The sequence below is a fragment of the Arvicola amphibius genome, chromosome X, assembly GCF_903992535.2.
Source record: "Arvicola amphibius chromosome X, mArvAmp1.2, whole genome shotgun sequence".
Classification (NCBI taxonomy): domain Eukaryota; kingdom Metazoa; phylum Chordata; class Mammalia; order Rodentia; family Cricetidae; genus Arvicola; species Arvicola amphibius.
The window spans coordinates 133,506,859-133,526,360 of NC_052065.1; the positions used below are offsets into that span (position 1 = coordinate 133,506,859).

Consider the following 19,502-nt stretch of genomic DNA (forward strand, 5'->3'; position numbering starts at 1 on the left):
ACACACCTTTGGCTGGGGAAAGGGGAATGAGGTCAGTGTCATATCACAAATGACAGTAGGAAAAGATGGATATCATCGGAACACAAGAAGCTGTTGGATTCCATTTTGTTTAATGCAAACACTAGACCATTTACAATTCACACTTGGACACAAGCACATAAAACAATGTACAGGGATTCTGGCAGTCTCTAGCACGTTTTCCTCGGAGAACTGGTACTAACTACAACCCAAATGGCTGAGACAGCGGGCCTGTCCCACAGCAGGGTGGGCAGTCCCCTGCATCAAGCCACTTGAGAATGTTGAGCTTTTTTGAAGTTCTTCCTGTCAAGTCACACCTTTAGAGATCTCATCTTGGCAATTGGCTCTTCCACTTCATTCGCTTTCTCCTGCCTATTACCTGGGACTAGCCCAAGTTGGCCAGCTCAGCCTTCAGCGGGGACATAGAAGACCAGTCCCATGACTTCTGCAAGCCACAATGCCCCAGCAAGTATAAAATGCCAGTGGGAAGGAGGAGCGCGGCCCCTGGGATGAGACTGTATGAACAGGAGGCCGATGGCCCGCCCAGGCCTGTCCAGCCACTTAGCTAGCGCCTGCGGGCTGAGTGATGGGTTTTATGCAGAAGGGCTTTATGCAGAAGGCACCGAGGTAGCTAAGGGAGAGCAAAGTAGAGCTCTTTTTCACTGGAACCAGTGCTATTGAGAAAACAATTTCACAAGAGGGCATTTATTTTACATCATGGCTGTGGGGTTCATGGGCTTTTGCCATCAGACAGGCCTCAGCGTAAAGGTAAAGTTGACAGCCCCCCTGAGATTAGCCTAGCTACACGTCAACAGGCCAGATACTAAAGTCTTCCTTAAGCCACCTCTAGCTCAGCATTGGCCAGAAGGTGGCACCCCTGTCTCTTGATGTCCTTGGTGTCAATGAGGCACAATTCTGAGGAAGTTGACAGTAATCTGACCAGCAAGTTAGGAGGTTCTGGAAACCAACACATCTTGCAAGCAATGTTTCCCTTGCTAATTAACTTGCTGAAGAACAAAGGGGGATTCCTGAGGCCATGTTTTTCTTCCATCTTGGTGCCATTTCCCCAGTGTTCCAGCCTCCCTATCAGATCCACAGACCTAGTCTGCCTGGGACCAAAGGGCAGTCAAAAGGGGCATCTCATAGCCCACAGGTACACACAGAGAACGAGTGTTCAGGCTGCTTGGAGACATGACACCATCAGCCCTCCACCATGAATAGTCTTTAAAGAACAAACACACTCAAGGCATGCATTAGACAGGACAAGGTTTCAGTGGTTTCTTAAGGTCGGCGTTGCCTTATCCCAGCTCAGTGGATGTGAAGGAGCCAATTCACAGTTTGTGGAATATATGGGGCCATCATGTCGTCCAGAGGAACTGTGAGTTTTGTAAGTAGGATCTTGCTTTCCCAGTGACACACGCTGTTTTCTGAAGTGCTTTTTGACAGGGCAAACTATTAGTTCACATTACATTAGCTTAGCTTTCAATTGCAGGGTTCACTGCAGAGCTCACAGAAGCCAAGGGCCAAAAGTCAAAGGAACAATCCAGGAAGTAGCCAGCTCTGACCCAAACTAGGTGGTAGCAGGCATCTCTGGGCCAGGTGAAGCCCTAGTTCTTGGTTCCTGTATTTATCACTGTGAGCATGGCCAGAGCCCTCTTCGCTATAGCAGACAGAGAGGACAAGCTACACGACTACAAAGGCAGCAGTGACATTCCACTCGGCTAAACCAGATTCCCTTCTCCCACCTCCCCCCTTCCCATTCGCTCCTAATAAAGCACCAACCATGCTTCTGGTTTCCATGTTCATTCTCAGGCTCTGTAGCTCTTGCTACCCAAATAGGATCATGTACAAGGCTGGGGTGAGCACCTACCCCAACCTGGTAGAAAATGCATTTCCAATGCAGAAGTTACCAGGCCAGCCAGAGACCCTTATGGAATCAGATGGGAATCAAGCCTGCAGGTCACAGCTCCCACGTTTTCCAAATTCCTAAACTCAGGGTAAGGCGACTGTGAGATGCATGCTTGCACTAAAATAACTAAAGAGCTCGTGCCCCACCTGGACAAGTTCTCTGGAAGCTGAAAAACCTGAAGTTGTGGAGAGAACAAAATGATTTTAAAAACCTAGTTGTGTGTGTGTGTGTGTGTGTGTGTGTGTGTGTGTGTGTGTGGTGCACTTGGTGCTGGCCAATCTGCTTCTTGCAGAGGCTCCACTTGTACCAGACGCTAGCCGAGCAGCCTACTCACAGCTCTTAGTGGCCAGTGTCCCAGCAAGGCCTCTAGCATTCTAGATAAAGAGTCTCATAGGACCTAGGGATTGCTTACGCAGAAACGCTCTCCTTCAGCGCTGTCTCCACCATCCTCTTGGACACCCTCACCTGGGTCTCCCTCCTTTTTCCCATGCTAAGGCTGGAGCAGGCTGTCTCTTTGACCCAGCAACTTCTAATGCTGGTGATCTGCTCAGGGCAGGTCTCAAGTCTCAGCACCAAGTCTCTTCGGAGGACCAATGGCAAAGGAGTCACCATACTCTGCAGGACAGGGCACAAAACGACACTCACCAACACCTAAGATTTGTTTGTACAGAAGCCAGTGGCATGGGAAGAAACTTGAGGAAAAGGTCAGCAAATGAAATCTGGAGCTGGGTCACAAGCAGTGACACCCTTCCTGCACCTGCCACTGAACAGGGCCTTAGATCCGGGGTGCCTCAGCTGGTGGAGGCTCTGCAGACTGTGCTTCTTGTGTTGAGTATGTCACTGGGAAGAGAAGACATGTGTTAGGAGAGCTTGCGACCTGTGCTCTACCCAAGTCCTGTTAACAGTTTAATTCTGTACTGCACGGGCAGGTCAGCACCTCCAAGGCCTGCTCACCGGAGCCCTGCAAGGACTGCCATGAGTCCTGGATGCAAAGTTCAGGGTGGGTCAAGGGGAGTAAAGGCAGATGCCTGTCAGGCTGCACAAAGAGCCTTGCCTCCATTTCCTCATCTAGAAAATGGGCATGCTTCTGGATTAGTAGATCTAAAGCATTCATCACAGCCCTCTATCCTTGGGTGAAAGTATTACAGCTGTGACAGAATCCACAACTCTGCACTGCATCCAGGCCATTTCCATATCTGTGGTGCTGCACTACCAGACAACTTCCAGAAGCAGTGGCCTGGGGACCTCATTCTCCATTATAGACCAGGTAGAGCCTCGTCCTTCCTCAGCACCAGCCTCCATAGTTGCCAGCCTGTAGCTCTGCTCTCTTTTCCTCTCCTTGCCGATGCCACCACAGGCTCAGCTTTGGGAGAGCAGGCCTACCTCACTGCCTCATGAAGCCATGCTTCCCCAGGAGCAATCTTGGGCCACAGGAATGGTCCTCCCCCTCTCCTTTGGCCTTACCATATTTGGCCTCTAATTATTGGTAGCCACCGAACCCCAAAAGTGGTCAATATCCCCGCAGAGGATAACAGAACATCTGGCTTTGAACTATGTGTCTCGTCATTAGCCATTTTCTAACTGAAAGGTCTAGAGACCATTACAGGTGAACACACACCTGCAATCCCAGCACTCAGGAGGTAGAAGCAGAGAATCAGAAATTCAAGGCTACTCCTAGCTACAAAGTGAATTTGAGGCTATCTTGTCTACCTGAGATCCTGTCACAAACATACAAAAGTTGAAAACAGAGTAGAGGTCTAGATGCAAACCTTTCCCAGCTCTGGATAAGCATGCCCAGGGCATATGTGTATGTGCTAGCAAAGAGGTCAGGTGTCCTGGGCTCACATTCAGATGATTCCATAGCTTGGGCTGAGCAGCAAAGTACCTATAAGTTATCACCATGGTGCCAGTGTCCCCGTTCTTAAGAAACAGGGAGGCCAGCTGACCAGTCACTGGATACAGGCAGACCTGGGCCCCTGAAGGTTTTGTAATGAGCAGACATTCCAGAAGAAGATTCTTATGGGCCTCCCTAACCCAGGTATATTCAGTGTTGGAGCCACTGAATTTGGAAAGCCTTCAGAGGGGGGCACTGATGTAGAAGTCCTCACCTTGGGGTTCCTCACACACAACGGCTTCCAGGTTCTCCCCCTTCACGTAGTCTGCATTGAGGCCCTCTGCAAAGAGCAAGAACAAAGTAAAGGAGGCACGAGGAAACAAAGGAGTCCTCACGACTGAGAACTCCTGACTGCGTCTGCTATGACAGTAACCCTGCCAGAATCAGACCCATCCCTGAATCCCAGCACATCATCTTAGGGTCAAAGACTGGCCACCAAGGAGCACATCGCCCAGGACCGTCGCCATCCTCGCAAACAGCATCATGCATCAAATACCCAACAATCCCCCTGCCCCTTTCCATAAAGGACCAATGCCACCATGTCAAGGCAAAGAGGGTACCAGATGACAGGGCTCCGGACCATCCATAAAACCATATGTGGCCCAGAGTCCAGGGAGGTAAAGAGGGCGCCAAGAGTTAAGGGAATGATTGATGGATGCAGGGTCAGGAGGGGCAGATACAGATGCACAGGAGCTCTCTCTGGAAACGCCAGCATGTGACCTTCCCAGCAGCTGCATGCACAAGGAAGCCACAGGAATGACTGTTGTCCTCACTCATACTTGGAGGACCCAGGGTCTACAAGCAGCTGTTCCAGTCTAGTTTGTAATCTGAGCCCCCCCCCATCCCCACATTATCCTCAAGGACAATGAAACAACTCAACAAAGCATCCTCTTCACTTGGTCAAAGGTCACCCATCACTCAAGGACTTGGAGCAGCGCTACACCCCTGTTTGTATAAGTGCCAGAGTCTTCTGTGTCTTCTCTCTTAACTGAGGGCCTGCAGGGAAAATGGGTTCTGATTCTAACTGACCAACTCACTGGACACAAGTCATTTTCCTGGCTTTTACCTGACATAATAGCTGTTGGGTTCAAAGGGAAAGTCAGACGGGCCTGTGAAAATGTAGGTAGTATTCTCCAGCAGGGGTGGTTAACTACCATGCAAAGCCAGGCAGGCGATGGCCCCAGTGCCAATGGGCAGGAGCTGGAAGACGTGCCCTGGGCTTCCAGTCCACTGCCCATACTCCCATTTGGCAAGCAGGAGATAGCCTTTTTTCCTCCAGTGGCTTCTGGGATATGTTCACCCATGGGTATGAGTGCCTCCCCACCCCATGGACATGCCTGACTCCGGTTATCTTGGGCCTTGGAAAAGACGAGGTGGCAGACAGCAGCCTTACAACATGTCGGGAAAGGCTACAGATGGTATGGTCACAGGCAAATTGGTGAATGCTGGGGAGAGAGGCTAGGTAGAGAGCAGGGAGAAGGGAATAGTGCGGCTTCCAGGGCCAAAGCACAAGAAACATGAGAAGTCAAAAATGGTTACCTTGCCCTTCTGCTGCATCCGAAGGCAAGACACGAAGCTTAGAACCCTGGAGTAAGAACTCAGCTCCGGGCAACAAACCCTTCGGGTATTTACAAAAGATTGACCGATACTTGGCTCTGAGGGTGGGCAGGGGAACTGAGTGTTCCCAAAATGGGAACCCCTTTGGTAGCAACAGAGGTTGGAGGCCAAAGAAGTAGGGACAGGTCCTCCTGACATCCATTTCCCTGGGGCTTTCCAACCACTGGAGGCCACGCTTGACTCTAATCAGCAATCCAGTCAGACAGTGGAGATTAGAAGCACACACCTGTTTCTTAGAAAGTTAGCCACCCACACAAGCACCCTTGGAATCCTTCCTGATTGTGTGCCATCACAGCGGCAGTGACATTGCCTCACAAAGCTCCAGAATGGACAGTCAAGACAGGTGCGAGCTGTGTCTAGTCAGACATGGAAATTGCAGGCTAATCCAGGCTCGAACAAGGTCAGCAGGTGGCGCTGTGGCAGCACAATGCAGCATGGCTGCTGCAGTCCCAGACTGGCCAGAGAGAAGGCTCCTTGGGAGAGGCCACCCCAGGCCGGAACAGTAAGAGCAGAAAGGAGGAATGCAGAGGGGAAATGGCAAAGGCTGGGAGAGGCCACCCCAGGCCAGAACAGTAAGGCTGTATCCTGGAGAAGGCAGAGCACATAGAACGGGGAAATGGCTACAGAGAAGGAAGACTTCCTGGGGACAGGGAGAAGCTAAATGGCCAGGACTTTGAATGTCAAGTTCAGTTCAGGGTCTGGGCTGTGACTTGTAATCAATCATCAGGGAACGTGGGGAAGTCCAGTATATTTAACAGTTCTCCCTGAAGAAGGCGAGGTGCAAGGCAGACAGTCTGAGAGGAACGGACGGGCAACCAGAAGAGGGAACCGTGTGGGGCTCGTCAAGAGTAGGCACCGCAGGACTGCAGACTTCCAGCTTAGGAGGACAGACACAGGAGCAGGAGAAACAATGAAGTCTAAGGTCCCAGCCCCATGTAAGCAAGTCAGCCTGTCTAGCCTGCTTGTTCAGCTTGAGAGCGCTCCTAACAGAGCAAGTGGGACAGATGAGGGCTAGACCCAGACTCTGGCAGTCTCCTTCCCTTTGTGCCTCTCTGGCCTCGCTGAAACCTGTCCACGTCATGAAGCTATGCTAGGCCTCTCCCATCAGTCCCTATGACCCCATCTGTTAAGCCCTGTAAATGTTACCTTATCTGGGATAGGGATCTTGCCAACACAAGTAAGGATCTCAGAATGCCTGCATTCAGGATTTAAGTTGGAGACAGCAGTAAAGTCATGTACAAGCCAAGGAGCACCTGGATCGCCTGAAAAGCGAAAAGATGTGGTGCAGCATCTTCTCCAAGGTCTCTGCAGGGAGTGTGGTCCTATGGGTACCTGGTTTTGAGACAATGCCTTACACTATAGACCAGGCAAGCCTGAAACTCACTTTGTCACACAGATTGCTATGGAATCCCAATCCTCCTGCCTCAGTCTTACTAATGCTGGGGTTATGGGCATGGCCATCACACTCAGTTGTTTGCAATCACAACAGTTCTCAGTCCTAGAAACCACAAGAAGCTAAGAACACTGAGTAGGGAAGAGTTGCTCACTAGTGAACTGCTCTGGTATGCCCTGATGGCTCCCACATGGGGGCAGGGAAAGAGGCTTTGGGTCTGAAGGACTTCCAAGCTCTTCATTGCTAAGGTTGAATCCTGGACTGGCTTCCCTAACCACATAGGAGAAATGATGAGAAAACCATGGCACAAATGGACCTGCTACAGTGCCTCCAACAACATTAGATGTTCGGCAGTTATGAAGACAGATCCAGACCTCCAGCTGTTCCCAGGGCCTGCCCATCACTGTCTAAGAGCATCACTGAGCAGGAGATTGGCTAGAAATTAACAAAAAAATTTGCTAAATGATATTAATGACTTTGATCAGTCACACAGAATAGCATGTTTCTCTCAGTTAATTCCTAACTTTGCCCATAGCTCAGGCTCAAAGTGTTATCTTTTTACCTCTTCACAAGGCCATCTTGAGAATGCTTAGGTAGGAAAAACCTAGTCTTCATCCCCAAATATTTCCTTGTTCCTACCCACCCTAGCACCAAGCTTGTGGGTGCAGGTGCATGTAGCATCCCTGACAAAAATGCTCTATGAGAGCTAAAGGAATAGGCAATATTGTGGTCAGATGCTAAAACAGTCGTCATGCCTAGACACAAAGAATCCCAGAAGCCAGGTTAATTTTCTGAGAATCTCAGGTCCAGGGGCCACCAAAAGCAGAGGCCCATGACAAAGACATTTAGAGACCAAAGGAAATGGCCCTAAGCTTCCCAGAAAAATTTTTTAAAAAATCTGAGGAAGGCAAGGAAAGGGAGAAGTATGGCTGAGTCACGTACCCTCCCCTGAAGTAAACCTTGCCAGCCCTAAACTGGAGACATTCTACTTGACATAGTGATGCTGTGGTACTAAAACCAACAAATCTGGTCCTTCTGTTCTCCCTCAACAGCATCCTCAGAGGCTCCAAGCCATGGAGTAAAAATAGCCTTCTAAGAGCCTCCGTAACTATGTGATTTACCCACAGGTGCCATACTTGTGGCTACAACCTACAACAAAAGCAATCTGGCCTCTACAATTCCAACTCAAAGAAAGTCAAAATCACTCGATGAGAGCTCTTTCATTACTACTCCTCAAACAACTTATTAGTTCATACATTTTTAAATGATCTGACTTGAAGAGGAGCAGAGGGCACCCAAGTGGTGACATATCAAGAAATCAAGAGCAGAAAGCGTACCTCCAGAATCACAAAAGGCCCGGAGATGGCCACTGCTATGTCAAAGAGACTCTAGGACACTACACTATTCTGATTGTCAGTACAGGGGCTATGACCCTGGGCCTCTAAAGGCCCCACATCCCCTTAGGAGAGATCTGAGGTCATAAGGATCTCTCATTTCTGGCCCCAATGCGCTCTTCCAGACCAGGATAACCTTCAGCTTGGCCTGATTTTGCCTCTAAGAATGTACAAGATGTGCCTGCTAGGACGCCTGCTGGTATTGAGCAGGTGGGGGAAAGGATGAGAACCTGCCTGGCCCCTTTTCCCTGCTTGGATGTATACTTACGCTGAATGCTAAAGCAAAACTTCTTCTGCTGGTAGGAGATATAGCTGGATACAGCTCCAATCAGGGCCATGGCCAGGGCACTAGCCACACCTGCAATGGTGCCAGTTTCTGTCGACATGCCTGGACATGGAAGAAGGGAGAGACCTGAGTAGACAAGACCCCAACTCCAAGTGCCAACAATTCATTCAGGATTCTGCTGCTCTGAAAGCCCCCAGTTATGCTGACTCAGATGTCCATAATTTCCAAGTGCAGGCAGAAGAGCTATGCCACAGATACCCACGGCAGGCAATGACATGGTGCCCCTTGGATTTACCAAGTGCTTCTGGTCTTCCATAAAGACTTTCATCTTGAGAAACATTGAGAGGCAGACTGCAGTCCTCTCTTACAGAGACCCACCCAATTATCTGTGTCTCATTAGGTTTTCCATTGGGCCACCTATCCCAGGGCCTAGCTCTTCATGTTCCGTCCACTGAATGGGTACTCTTCTCTGCTATTTGCCTCCTGATTCTACTGGTAACTGTGGTGATTTAGATGTGAACTATCCCTCCAAAGATTCCTTTATGCAGAATGAGGAGCAGTAGTAGCTTTGAAAAGTAATTGGATCATGAGGTCCCACCCTCAACAAGGGATGGAGTTGCAGTGGGATGGATTTCAGAGCTTTGTTACAACAGCCAGCTATGTATTGCTAAGAACCCATGCCATGATAGTTCTCTTGCCCACAGGTCCAAAGGCATCCAGGTCAAGAGACCATGCACTAGCGCCTCTAAAGATATGAGCAGCATATGGTTTATCTTCTTTTATTTCTCATGGTGATGGAAAGCTGACTAATGGAAACATTTGAGGAAGACCAGGAAAGAGCAACTCTAAGACCAGAGTGGGCCACTCTTATTTTTCCTTGTGGTTCCAACAGAAACCTTGGGCCATAGATACCCACCAGATCCGGGGTCCTCAGTGCTGCCATAACCGCCACCACCTGGGGAAAGGACAAAGGCATTTAGTATCTGCTATAACCCCTAAGGCCCCAAGATGAGTAGGTTCAGGCCTCCAGAAGGCCTAGTGAAATGATTGTTTCTATACACTGAGTTCTTGTTACATACAATACTCTGTAGGCTCTGGCTTCAAGCTTAGTTCTCCATTATCCACTAGGGACAGTTCACTTAGCATCCCCATCTTACAAGGGACAGAGCAAACAAAGGCTTGCAGGCAGATGAAGGATGATGGCCAAAGAGCAATTAGACCTGAGTGCAAATTACAACACCAAGTAGTATCTGCTGCACATCTAGACCAAAATAGTTGAAGCATAAACACATGCAAAAACATAAGGCCACATATAATATTTTCATATCCAAAAAGTTCTTAAATATTATAGAGATGCAGAACAGATTAACACTAATGCTAATTGAGGTTGGGAAGAATGAGGGAAGGACATAGGAGAGAGTTCCTTGTGACAGAATGATTTCTCTGATTATGGTGATATATTATCATCACATGATAAAACTGTTAGGCTAACACATGCACATTTCCCCAGAGAGAGACCCCCCATTCCTGCTGAACAAGCAACAGGTTGCCATGTCAACTTGTCCTCTCCTAGGGCCTCATGCTCACTGACAGAAGATGATGTTCTCAGGACTTGGTGGAAATTGGGGGAGGACTATTTTAGGAGAGACTCTTCTAGGACGGTGGAAGCGACAAGCACTGACATTTCCCTCACCAGTCAAAGGGTTTCGGCTTCTAAGTGTTAAAACACTCCGCTGGAGTAAAGGAAGGTTATGGGGTGAGCAGGTAGGATGTGGGGACTCTACCTTCCACTCGGTTTGCTATGAGCTTAAAACTACTGTAAAAACAAGTCTTGGGAGGGAAAATGAAGTTTGTTATGTTACTATGTGGAGCTGAATCTTCTAGTTAAAAGCATTTTATAAATATCTCTGATTGCCTATTTACTAAAAGAGGGGTTTAAGAGACCGGCTGATCTTGGAGAGGACCTGAGTCAATTTTCAGCACCCACAAGGTGGCTTATATCATGGATAACTCAGGTTCCAGGGGATCTAGCACTCTCTTCTGGCCTCCGTAGGCAGCAGGTATGCAACGGTACATAGACACAAAGGCAGACAAAACACCCAAACATATAAAACATTAAATAGTTAAATAAAAATACGAAAACAGCACCAGCATTTTTGTTCTGTTCTGTTTTTGAGGCAGGGTACATAGCCCAGGCCAACCCGAAACTGCAGATCTTCCTGCCTCACCCTGGAACCTTCCTAATGCTGTGACCCTTTATTACAGTTCCTCGTGTTGTGGGGACCCCAACCATAACATTATTTTTGTTGCTGCTTCATAACTGTATTTTTTTTACTGTCATGAATTGTAGTGTAAATATCCGATATGCAAGATATATGATATGCAACCCCAGGGGGTCATGAGCCAAAGACTTGCAGGCACGCATCATCACCCCACACGCAGCTGAGCACCAGCATTTCTGACAGCATCACTGGTGCAGGAGAAAGCAGAGAGGCTGGAGGGCAGATCCACGAGCACTGAGATTTCAGCAGCCAGTGCTCAGAGGTCAAGGGTGCTGGCCTGTCAGTCCCCTCTGCTGTCCTACAAGTGCTCCCTGCCAAGGGTAAAAGTTAAGCATCCACACAGGCGCCCTTTGTGAACATGTTCATGTCACTAGCTTCCTAGAGTTTGGACTTAGTGATTCGACTTTTTCTTCCTTTCATCTCAAGACAGAGTATGGAGAGCAAGCCTAGCCAAATCAGTAAACTTGTGGCTCAGTGAAGAGACCCTGTCTCAAAAACTAGGGTAGAAAGTGATTAAGAAAGACATTCAACATTGACATCTACTTTTCATGTTATGTGCAAAATATGCACACAGACACAGACAGACACACACATTGAGTTGTTTAATGCCAGTTGAATTTGTCACTTGCCCTAATATTATCTTTTACACACTGCATTTTGTAGAGCAGCTTTGGTCAGCCTATGCTCGGAGAAAATGGGTGGAGCTCAGAGACAAAAGAAGGAGGGAGGGCGTGTGTGTGTGTGTGTGTGTGTGTGTGTGTGTGTGTGTGTGTGTGTTTAAATCTTTCTGTCATATGAACCTGAACCAAAGTGAGCCACCTTGGCCTATCACTGGAATTGCTCAGGCCAAAGTCACAGTCTTCATCCCTCTTTGGTCTCTGAGGTCCACTCATTTTCTCGGAGCATAGGCTGACCCAAGCTGCTCTACAAAATGCAGTGTGTAAAGATAATATAAGGGCAAGTGACAAATCCAACTGGCATTAAACAACTCAATATAGTCCATGAAAATAAATTTCTAACAGAAATCAAATGGATAAAATTATAAGACCACAGAACATTTTAGAACAGCATTTATACCATCTTAGTAACAAAGGGCAGCATTTAAACATGATCATAAATTCCGAAATGCAAAATAGAAAAGATTCTATGAAAAGTAAGAGCTTCAGTAGTAAATGCATAAGCAAAATTGAGCAAGTGAATGAGAGCAGACGAGAGAGTCGGAGAAAGAGAGGCAGAGACACTTGTGCCTCAAAAGCATTATAAATAAGTGCAATGAACTGCTTGTGGTAGCACACACTTAAAGTTCTGCACAAGGAGGCTAATACAGAAGGATTATGTGCTCAAGGGCAGCTTGGGCTATAGGATGCCAGTCTCAGAGACCAAACAAAAGAGTGAGATGGGGAGAAAAGGGAGAGAGAAACCTGGGGTACCTATGAAGGGAAATCACATGCCTGTAATCTCTACACTTAGCAGACTGAAGTAGAGGAACTGGGAGGCAGAGGCCCTTCTCAAAACAAATGAACAAATATACAAACAAAAAAGTCAAATGATGCCTCCCCCAGTACTGACAAATATGTATCAGAGAAGGAAACTTAATTAGCAGAAAAATGCAAATGAATCTCAGCATGCCATAACATCCCCACACTTTAGGAGGGGAGGAAATGAAAAGAAGGATGTGAAGAAACTAGAAGTTTCATACATTGCCAGTAAGGGTAAGAAATTGCCCAGCTTCCATGGAAACACTTAGCAGCTCCCGGAAACATGAAAGAAAGTTATGGTATGCACTAACAACATCACTTCCACAGTTTGAATATGTTCCCTAGAATTCCTGCTGCCAGAAGCTTGATCTTTGGGGTCATATGTTAATGGTATTTGAAAGGAAAGCCTTTGGGAAATAATTATGATTATACGAGGTCATGAGGGTGGAGCTCTCAGGTTGACCTCTGGGGTTTTATCAAAAAAAGGACGAGAGACACAAGGCAGCATGCTTGCTCTGTCTTCCAGGTGATCCTTCCCATCATGTCTGGACCCAGCACAGAGGCCCCAGCAGATGCTGAGCATATGCCAATGCCCAGACATCCTTGAGACAGTTGAAAATTGTGCCCATGTCAAAACTTCTATTCACAGCAACATACTTCGTTCATTATGACCTTTGGTACAGTGGTCCATCAACTGTCAAGTAACTAAATAAAATGTTTGGTAATATATGAAAAAGGGCTCTATAATATAAAATAAATTGTTACAAAACAATGAGGAAAAAATGGGCCAAGGACATGAACAGGAGATCACAAATTATATTGAGTTTCTAATAACACACAGATTCAAGGAAATGAAAAATATGACTAGGACAAACACTTTGTTCTGATTAAATTCACAAAGATTACAAAACCATAATGCTTGGTGGATTGAGGTTAGTATTGGAGAAAATGGATACCTGCTTACTTCCTAGCAGGGCAATTAGAGGTTGGTGCCACCTTAATGGGAAATCATTTGGTAATGTCATTTAGAGTAACATTTTTTTAAATGTATGCATCTTATGACCCAGCAATGTTAGTGTCTGGAATTGGTCTGACAGAAACAACTGTGGCCTTTCAGTTGGCCCCCACAGCGTTCAAAGCACTGGGTAGGGCTGAAAAGCTGAGGAGCCAGTACACAAACTAGGCTACAGCATAAATAAATGATGGTGTAATACAGTACTGAGTAGTCACTGACAGTATTTGAAAATCATCTCCAGAACAGAGAAAAATACCCTGAGTTTATTGAATAGACACTGGTTTTAAAAGGAGCACGTGCTGGGTATAGGAACACATACCTGTAATCCCAGCACACAGTCAAGCTTCCTGGGAAGCTGGAGCAAGAGGACTGCCCTGAGTGTGAGGACAGCCCAAGATTCCCTTCTGTGGTATACATTCTACTAAAATTTGTTTTCAGGATACATCCCTATTCACACAGTTAGTTAGAGAGAATAGCTATCTCCAGGGACCCTCGATGTAACTAAAGTGACTAGCATTGCTGCCGAGACTGCCGCTGCAATGGTAGTAACCTCTGCTCCAGCAAAGAGATAGGACCCACGTAGGTAGAGCAAGCACCATCACTTGGATGGACCCTGCAGAATAAGAGGCATTACGTCAGTAAGGAAGTTGTGTGCCGTGGTTTGAATAAATCTTGTCCCCATGGAAACCGTGGGGACAGCTGATTGCCACTGCAGCAGTGTACCGCTTTTGTCCTGGGGCTGGGTTAGTTGCCACAAGATTGGGTTTTTACAAAGAGAGCCTGCCCCCGTGTTTTGTCTCATGGGTTTGCACTCATTTGCCCTTTTGCTTCCCTGCCATGTTAGGGTACGACATGAGGCCTTAAGCAGATAGCCACCACTCTTGGCCTTCCAGCTCCCAGAAGTATGAGGTAAATAAACTTCTTTCCTTTATTAATTACTCTGCCTTGGGCATTCTATTATAGCAAAAGAGAACTGAGTAAGATGCTGCGAAAAAGCTCTGCTGTGCACAGAGAAGTCTCAGATACAAAGACGACAATGCACAGATGGATGCCAGCCTTGAATCCTACAGAGCCACTTACCGGGAGAGACAGGGACACAAGGCACGTGCTTGCCCCTCTCTGACGGCAGCCGAGCTCGTGGCTCTCACTGAGTGCCCGACGCATCCCGTTGTCAAGGACACACAGAACCGTGGAACAGTAGAGTGATTATGTCTACAACTGTTGGGGGTATTCAAGCGTTTAAGGACATTGTGAGTGTCCCAGACTTCCAACAAGACACAGCTAGAGCTTTTAGATATTTTTTAATGTGCTTTTATTGTCTCAAAAAGAGAAGTATAATGTTTTAAATCAATGAATAACGCTGTGAATGGTGGTGCCTCCTTTGAACCTGGCATCTGGAAGGCTAAGGCAGGAAACTCATGACGTCCAGGCAAGCTGGGGCCAGGAAAAAAAAGGAATAAACAAAAAAGGGGAAAGACATTGCTGCAAATAACTTCCAGTTAACAAATAAAATCGAATGGAAAAACCATGTCAAAACATACTGACTTCCTGGGCTAACCATCAGGGAAGGTACCCTCACTGCTGCATAAACTCCCCAAGTCATCCATTCCCTGGCGTTCTCTTGCCTGGATCTGACAGGGGACAGTAAAACACCCAGTTCACATATTAAGGGTAGTTCCTCAGAATCCCCCTCCGTTCATGCCACACTCCCTGTGTGTTGTGGGCCAGGGAGTGTCTGCCCTGTCTCTACAATGTAGAGCAGCAGACGCGCTAGCCTATTTCCTCAGGTCAAAGCTAGAAAGATGGTGGAAACAAGTCCAAAGAGACCTTTCTGGAACCTCTACCATCCATGCAAGAAAAAGGAGTCTGCTGGCAAACAAGGGCAACAATCTGAGTCCAGGAAGGGCAAGAAAGAAGTGGGGGGTTTACAAGCAACTCACTTTAAGAGATGCAAGAGGACCCCGTAACAAACACATTTTGAGCCAGACACAGTCTGCCATAATGCTGTCTTGAGGAAACAACACAACAGATAATATATTACTTCAGAAATCCACTCTAGAACAGCTACTGAAGCTATGTCTTGAAGACTCAAGTCTGGGAAGTGCACTAATTGAGTTTATAATTTATGTAAATGTGATGCTTTCCCTTCACCCCCCTTCGTGAGCTTGTTTTGGTGTAAGGGACAGTGTCTGTGAATCTCATCCATGTCCCTGACACCTATGATGACAGAGGCAATAACTGAAGCCAACAATTGATTATTCTTTACAAGACAAGCTCCAATAGGAGCCTAATTAAAGAATTTCCTAACACTTCTTCCTTGCTAAAAGAAGTACTTTTAATGAAGAAAAGCCCCTGGCATGTCACTCAGACTTTCAATTCTGTGCAAGCTAACATGCAACCGCTGCTCTCAGCTCCCCATCTGGAAATACCAATTGTCACCCAGGAGTAATTGGCTCATTTGCTGGGTTTGCCCTTTAAATGCTCCATGTTCTCCTGACACCTGGAAGTTTCATTTAGAGGTTTTGAGGGCTTTTTCCTAGAGATGACACCATCTGGAAAGGCGTTGCTGGGGACAAATGTGACTACAGTATACTTTAAGCAAAAGAGAACAGTGTTCCCATAAGAAAGGCATGGTGCTTGCAAGAAAGAAGCAAATGTTACTACTTCAGCCAGGACTTGGGGAGGGACCTTTAAAGTGTTCGACCCAGATACACTCACAACTTGCAGCCTTCGGACACTGCCACGATTTCCCATCAGAGCAGGGACTAATAAGGAAAGGGTTTCAAACACCACACCTTATCATCCTAACATCTTATCACAGCCGACTGTAGTCAAGAGGTCGCAGCTGTTGCGTTCCACACCTACAGGTTCCAACATCAACACACCACAAGTCTGCTCATACCTCACACCCCACGCTTAAGACACAATTTGACTTATGCAATGATGAAAGCTTTCAATCATTACTACCTGGGGGAACTGCAAACATGTGACTTTGGAAAGGACGTGACTATTCCGGAGCAGCATGAAGAAGAGGATTTATTGTCTCCCCAGCTGTGGTGATGGCTACTGAAATCTACATGTGTGATAAAATTTTACACACACACACACACACACACACACACACACACGCCAGTGCATGTAAGATGAGATCTGACAAAATCCCCAGAAGGTAAGTGGGTGACTTTATTGTACAGATGTCAGCTGCCCATTTTAAATAATCTACGACTGTGGACCTGCAGTCAAAGATCCTTGGGAGAAACTGGGTAAGGAGGATACAGGAGCCTTCCGGAACCATTTGAAAACTTTTAGAAGTCCTAAACGAGTTTTAATGCAAAGGTAATACTAAAAGGTCTCATTTGCTAGGTGCTTCTGTAAAATAATTACCATGTGCCATTTGCATCTTCCCACTGCACGGAAAACTGGATCTGCAAGTAGGGCAGCTGTCTTGTTAACCATGACGCCTCTGACTGCCCTACCACAGGCTTTTGGTGTTGTCTCATAAATATGCTTCTGTCATGGTGGGGACACTAGCTCAGGCAGCGCCTGGGCTTAAAAACCAAGAAGGAAAAAGGCAGCTTCTCCAGGATGGCTCACAAATGGGCCCCCAACCCCAAGAGTGACAAGCCACCCCAAGTAACAAGTGGAAATGTCTAAGGCTTATTTTCCAGAGGCTGAGTAAGAATGGCAGGCTTTACGTGGTCAGTGTTTGAATGAGAATTAAGTGTGTAAGGTTGGATGAAGAAATCTTCCTACCTTTATTCTTATCAGGTTTGTATCCTCCACCTCCCACTATGTCCTCAAGATCCTTGTCTGAAAAACCTAGAAAAAAAAAGACATTTCAGTGACAAAACTATTTCAGAAGCAAGAAATGGGATTAATAAATGTTGCCAGTGACACTTGGGTGTTCTTTGTGGTACTGGGATTATGGCTCAGTGATCCAGCACATATAAGGCCTTGAGAACCATGCCTGGTGCCAAAACTAAAGAGAGATGGGGGAAAAGAAGGAAGGGAAGGAAGATGAGAGCGAAGAAAGAGAATGGATATGATAGGCTGAGTTCCAGGAGGCCCTAAGATTGCCACTGCCAATGTAAGTACTCTATATAACCTCCAGTCACCTCGAGTATTTGTGTGACCACAAGGAAAATGAACATAATCCTAGTGATTAAGTTGCATCATATGCCAAAGATGAGATTTTTGTCAAAGTAATTAAGAGCCTGACTTAAAGGGATCTCTTTCCAAGCTTGTTTTAGGCTTCCCTGAGCTCAGAAACAGGAAGCTGAAATCTGTCCTCTGTCTCCTACTGATCTTAAAGGGGCCACTATCTCTATGGCTGAAGGGAAATACACTCCATCAACAAGCTACATGACCTTGTTATGAAGAGAACCTTAGCCCAGATGAGATCCCATCCCAGTAGGTGGACTGCAGCTATCTGAGACTCTACATAGGAAACTCAGCTTCTTAACGGAACAAAGGGAATCATAACTCATTTCTTTAAAAAAAAAAGTCTAACTTTCTCATGATTTGTGACACAATCATAGCTATCTAACACAAGAAGCAGAACTGTTATTTATAGTCAACTATTAAGTGCACATCTTCCTGAATGTCCTATTGCTGAAATGCAAAGTGTGCTTAAAGCCTTTCTGCTGTATTCTAAAGTACTAGAGGTGACTCACAAAAGTCACTTGTATGATTGTTTCAGTTCTAATTGGTTTTAATCTGCTTTGTGTCATAAGAGACCACTCTTGTTGCAGAATGAATGTTGTACCAACTTGATTATTTGCGAAGGGAAGCATTTCTTAAAACTGAAAGGAATGAGTTCATCAGTTCAGGCCAGACACTGATGGTACTTGTCAATGAGATTCAAGTGAGGCCCTTATCAGCTACTGCGAGTCTAATAGCATCCCACGACATGAAGACTTTCTCCAGTGACACTGGTGGTATTAGTAGTAGATGTGGCTTTTGGGTTTTCAAAATAAAGTGTGGCATTACACTGAAGTTTGAGAAACATCAAGATGACAAGGTTTTCCAAACTAACCTGCAATGTTTCAAAACAACAAATGGGCACAAGTCCATTGAATGGGTGCTGCAATTCAAATGGGAAATGACCATATAGGCTCATGTGTTGGGACACTTGACCCCTAGCTTTTGGAAATATGTCACTGGGAACTGACCTTTGAGTTTCACTAGCCCACTTCCTGTCTCTTTCTCTGTGCATGTTGAGTGTGGATCCAACGTGACCAGTTGAGTTTTGTTGGGACCCAATCAATTCTAAAACCATAAGCCAGCCGGATGAATGAATAAACTCCTCTGTTTGCTGTCAGGTATTTGCTCAGGGTAGCTAGAAAATTAACTAAAGGGTGACTGGGTGAGGAAGAGTTCCTAAAATACTTTTATTTGTTGTTCTTTTACATATTTGTTTTAAAACCCCTTTAAATTTAGTTGTATTTATTATTTGTGTGTCTATATGTATGTGCACATGCGTGTGCATGCAAACATAAACGTGCATGCACAGGCATGCATGTGCCACAGTACACATGTGCAGGTCAGAAGACAGCTTTCAAGGTGCATATCTCAATATGAGAATCCAGGTATCTCCTAGAAAGATAAGCATTCTAGAAATTTCTAAGAAATGTAAACTAATGCCACTCTTCTCACTAAACTGCTTTTTATCATGCCATGCATAGTAATTTCTCATAAACTGTGCTATTTATGTTAATATGTGTGGCTTTAGTATTAATCATTTTAGACCGATAATACTGTTGTTTTAAGTTTTAAATGTACGGATGATAAACACTGAGGGATATGATCCATATAGACAAAGTTATAGAGATTCCCGATAATTTGGGAAATCCCTAAATCCAAAAGTTTCAGCATGACTCCTGTAGGGTTCTGAAGCTTGCGGTGGCCTGGTCTACAGTTCTCTAGATGGCAATGATTACAGACAACAAAGCAGACCCTCCCAGGAACTGTAGCATTGCTCCGTAAATTCGAGCAGCTAGGTCTTACCTCCTCCTTCTCCTACACTTGGTTTTTTGCGGTCATCAAGATCATTTTGATCATCCAAGGCATCAGCCAAGTTAAAACCATCTGGTTCTGGGGACCACAAAACAAAACAACAAACAAAACAATCACTCGCTGTCCTGGTGAGTTTTTGTGTCAACTGGATACAATCTAGAGTCATCTGAGAGGAGAAACCCCTTTTAGGAAATTGTCTCC

General features: G+C 46.1%; 1 protein-coding gene across 1 annotated transcript in view; it reads right to left on the minus strand.

Annotated features, from left to right (window-relative positions):
• Nucleotides 1-93: 93 nt before the first annotated feature.
• Cd99l2 (CD99 molecule like 2) overlaps nucleotides 94-19,502 on the minus strand; it is an 84,282-nt gene continuing 64,873 nt past the window's right edge. Inside the window, exons 6-11 of the mRNA XM_038316996.2 lie at nucleotides 19,293-19,379; nucleotides 17,040-17,105; nucleotides 9,428-9,466; nucleotides 8,494-8,613; nucleotides 4,036-4,101; nucleotides 94-2,767 (exon numbers count right to left, since the gene is read on the minus strand). Coding sequence (XP_038172924.1) covers nucleotides 2,703-2,767; nucleotides 4,036-4,101; nucleotides 8,494-8,613; nucleotides 9,428-9,466; nucleotides 17,040-17,105; nucleotides 19,293-19,379 — 443 coding nt within the window. The 3' untranslated portion in view covers nucleotides 94-2,702. The remainder of the gene's footprint in view (nucleotides 2,768-4,035; nucleotides 4,102-8,493; nucleotides 8,614-9,427; nucleotides 9,467-17,039; nucleotides 17,106-19,292; nucleotides 19,380-19,502) is intronic.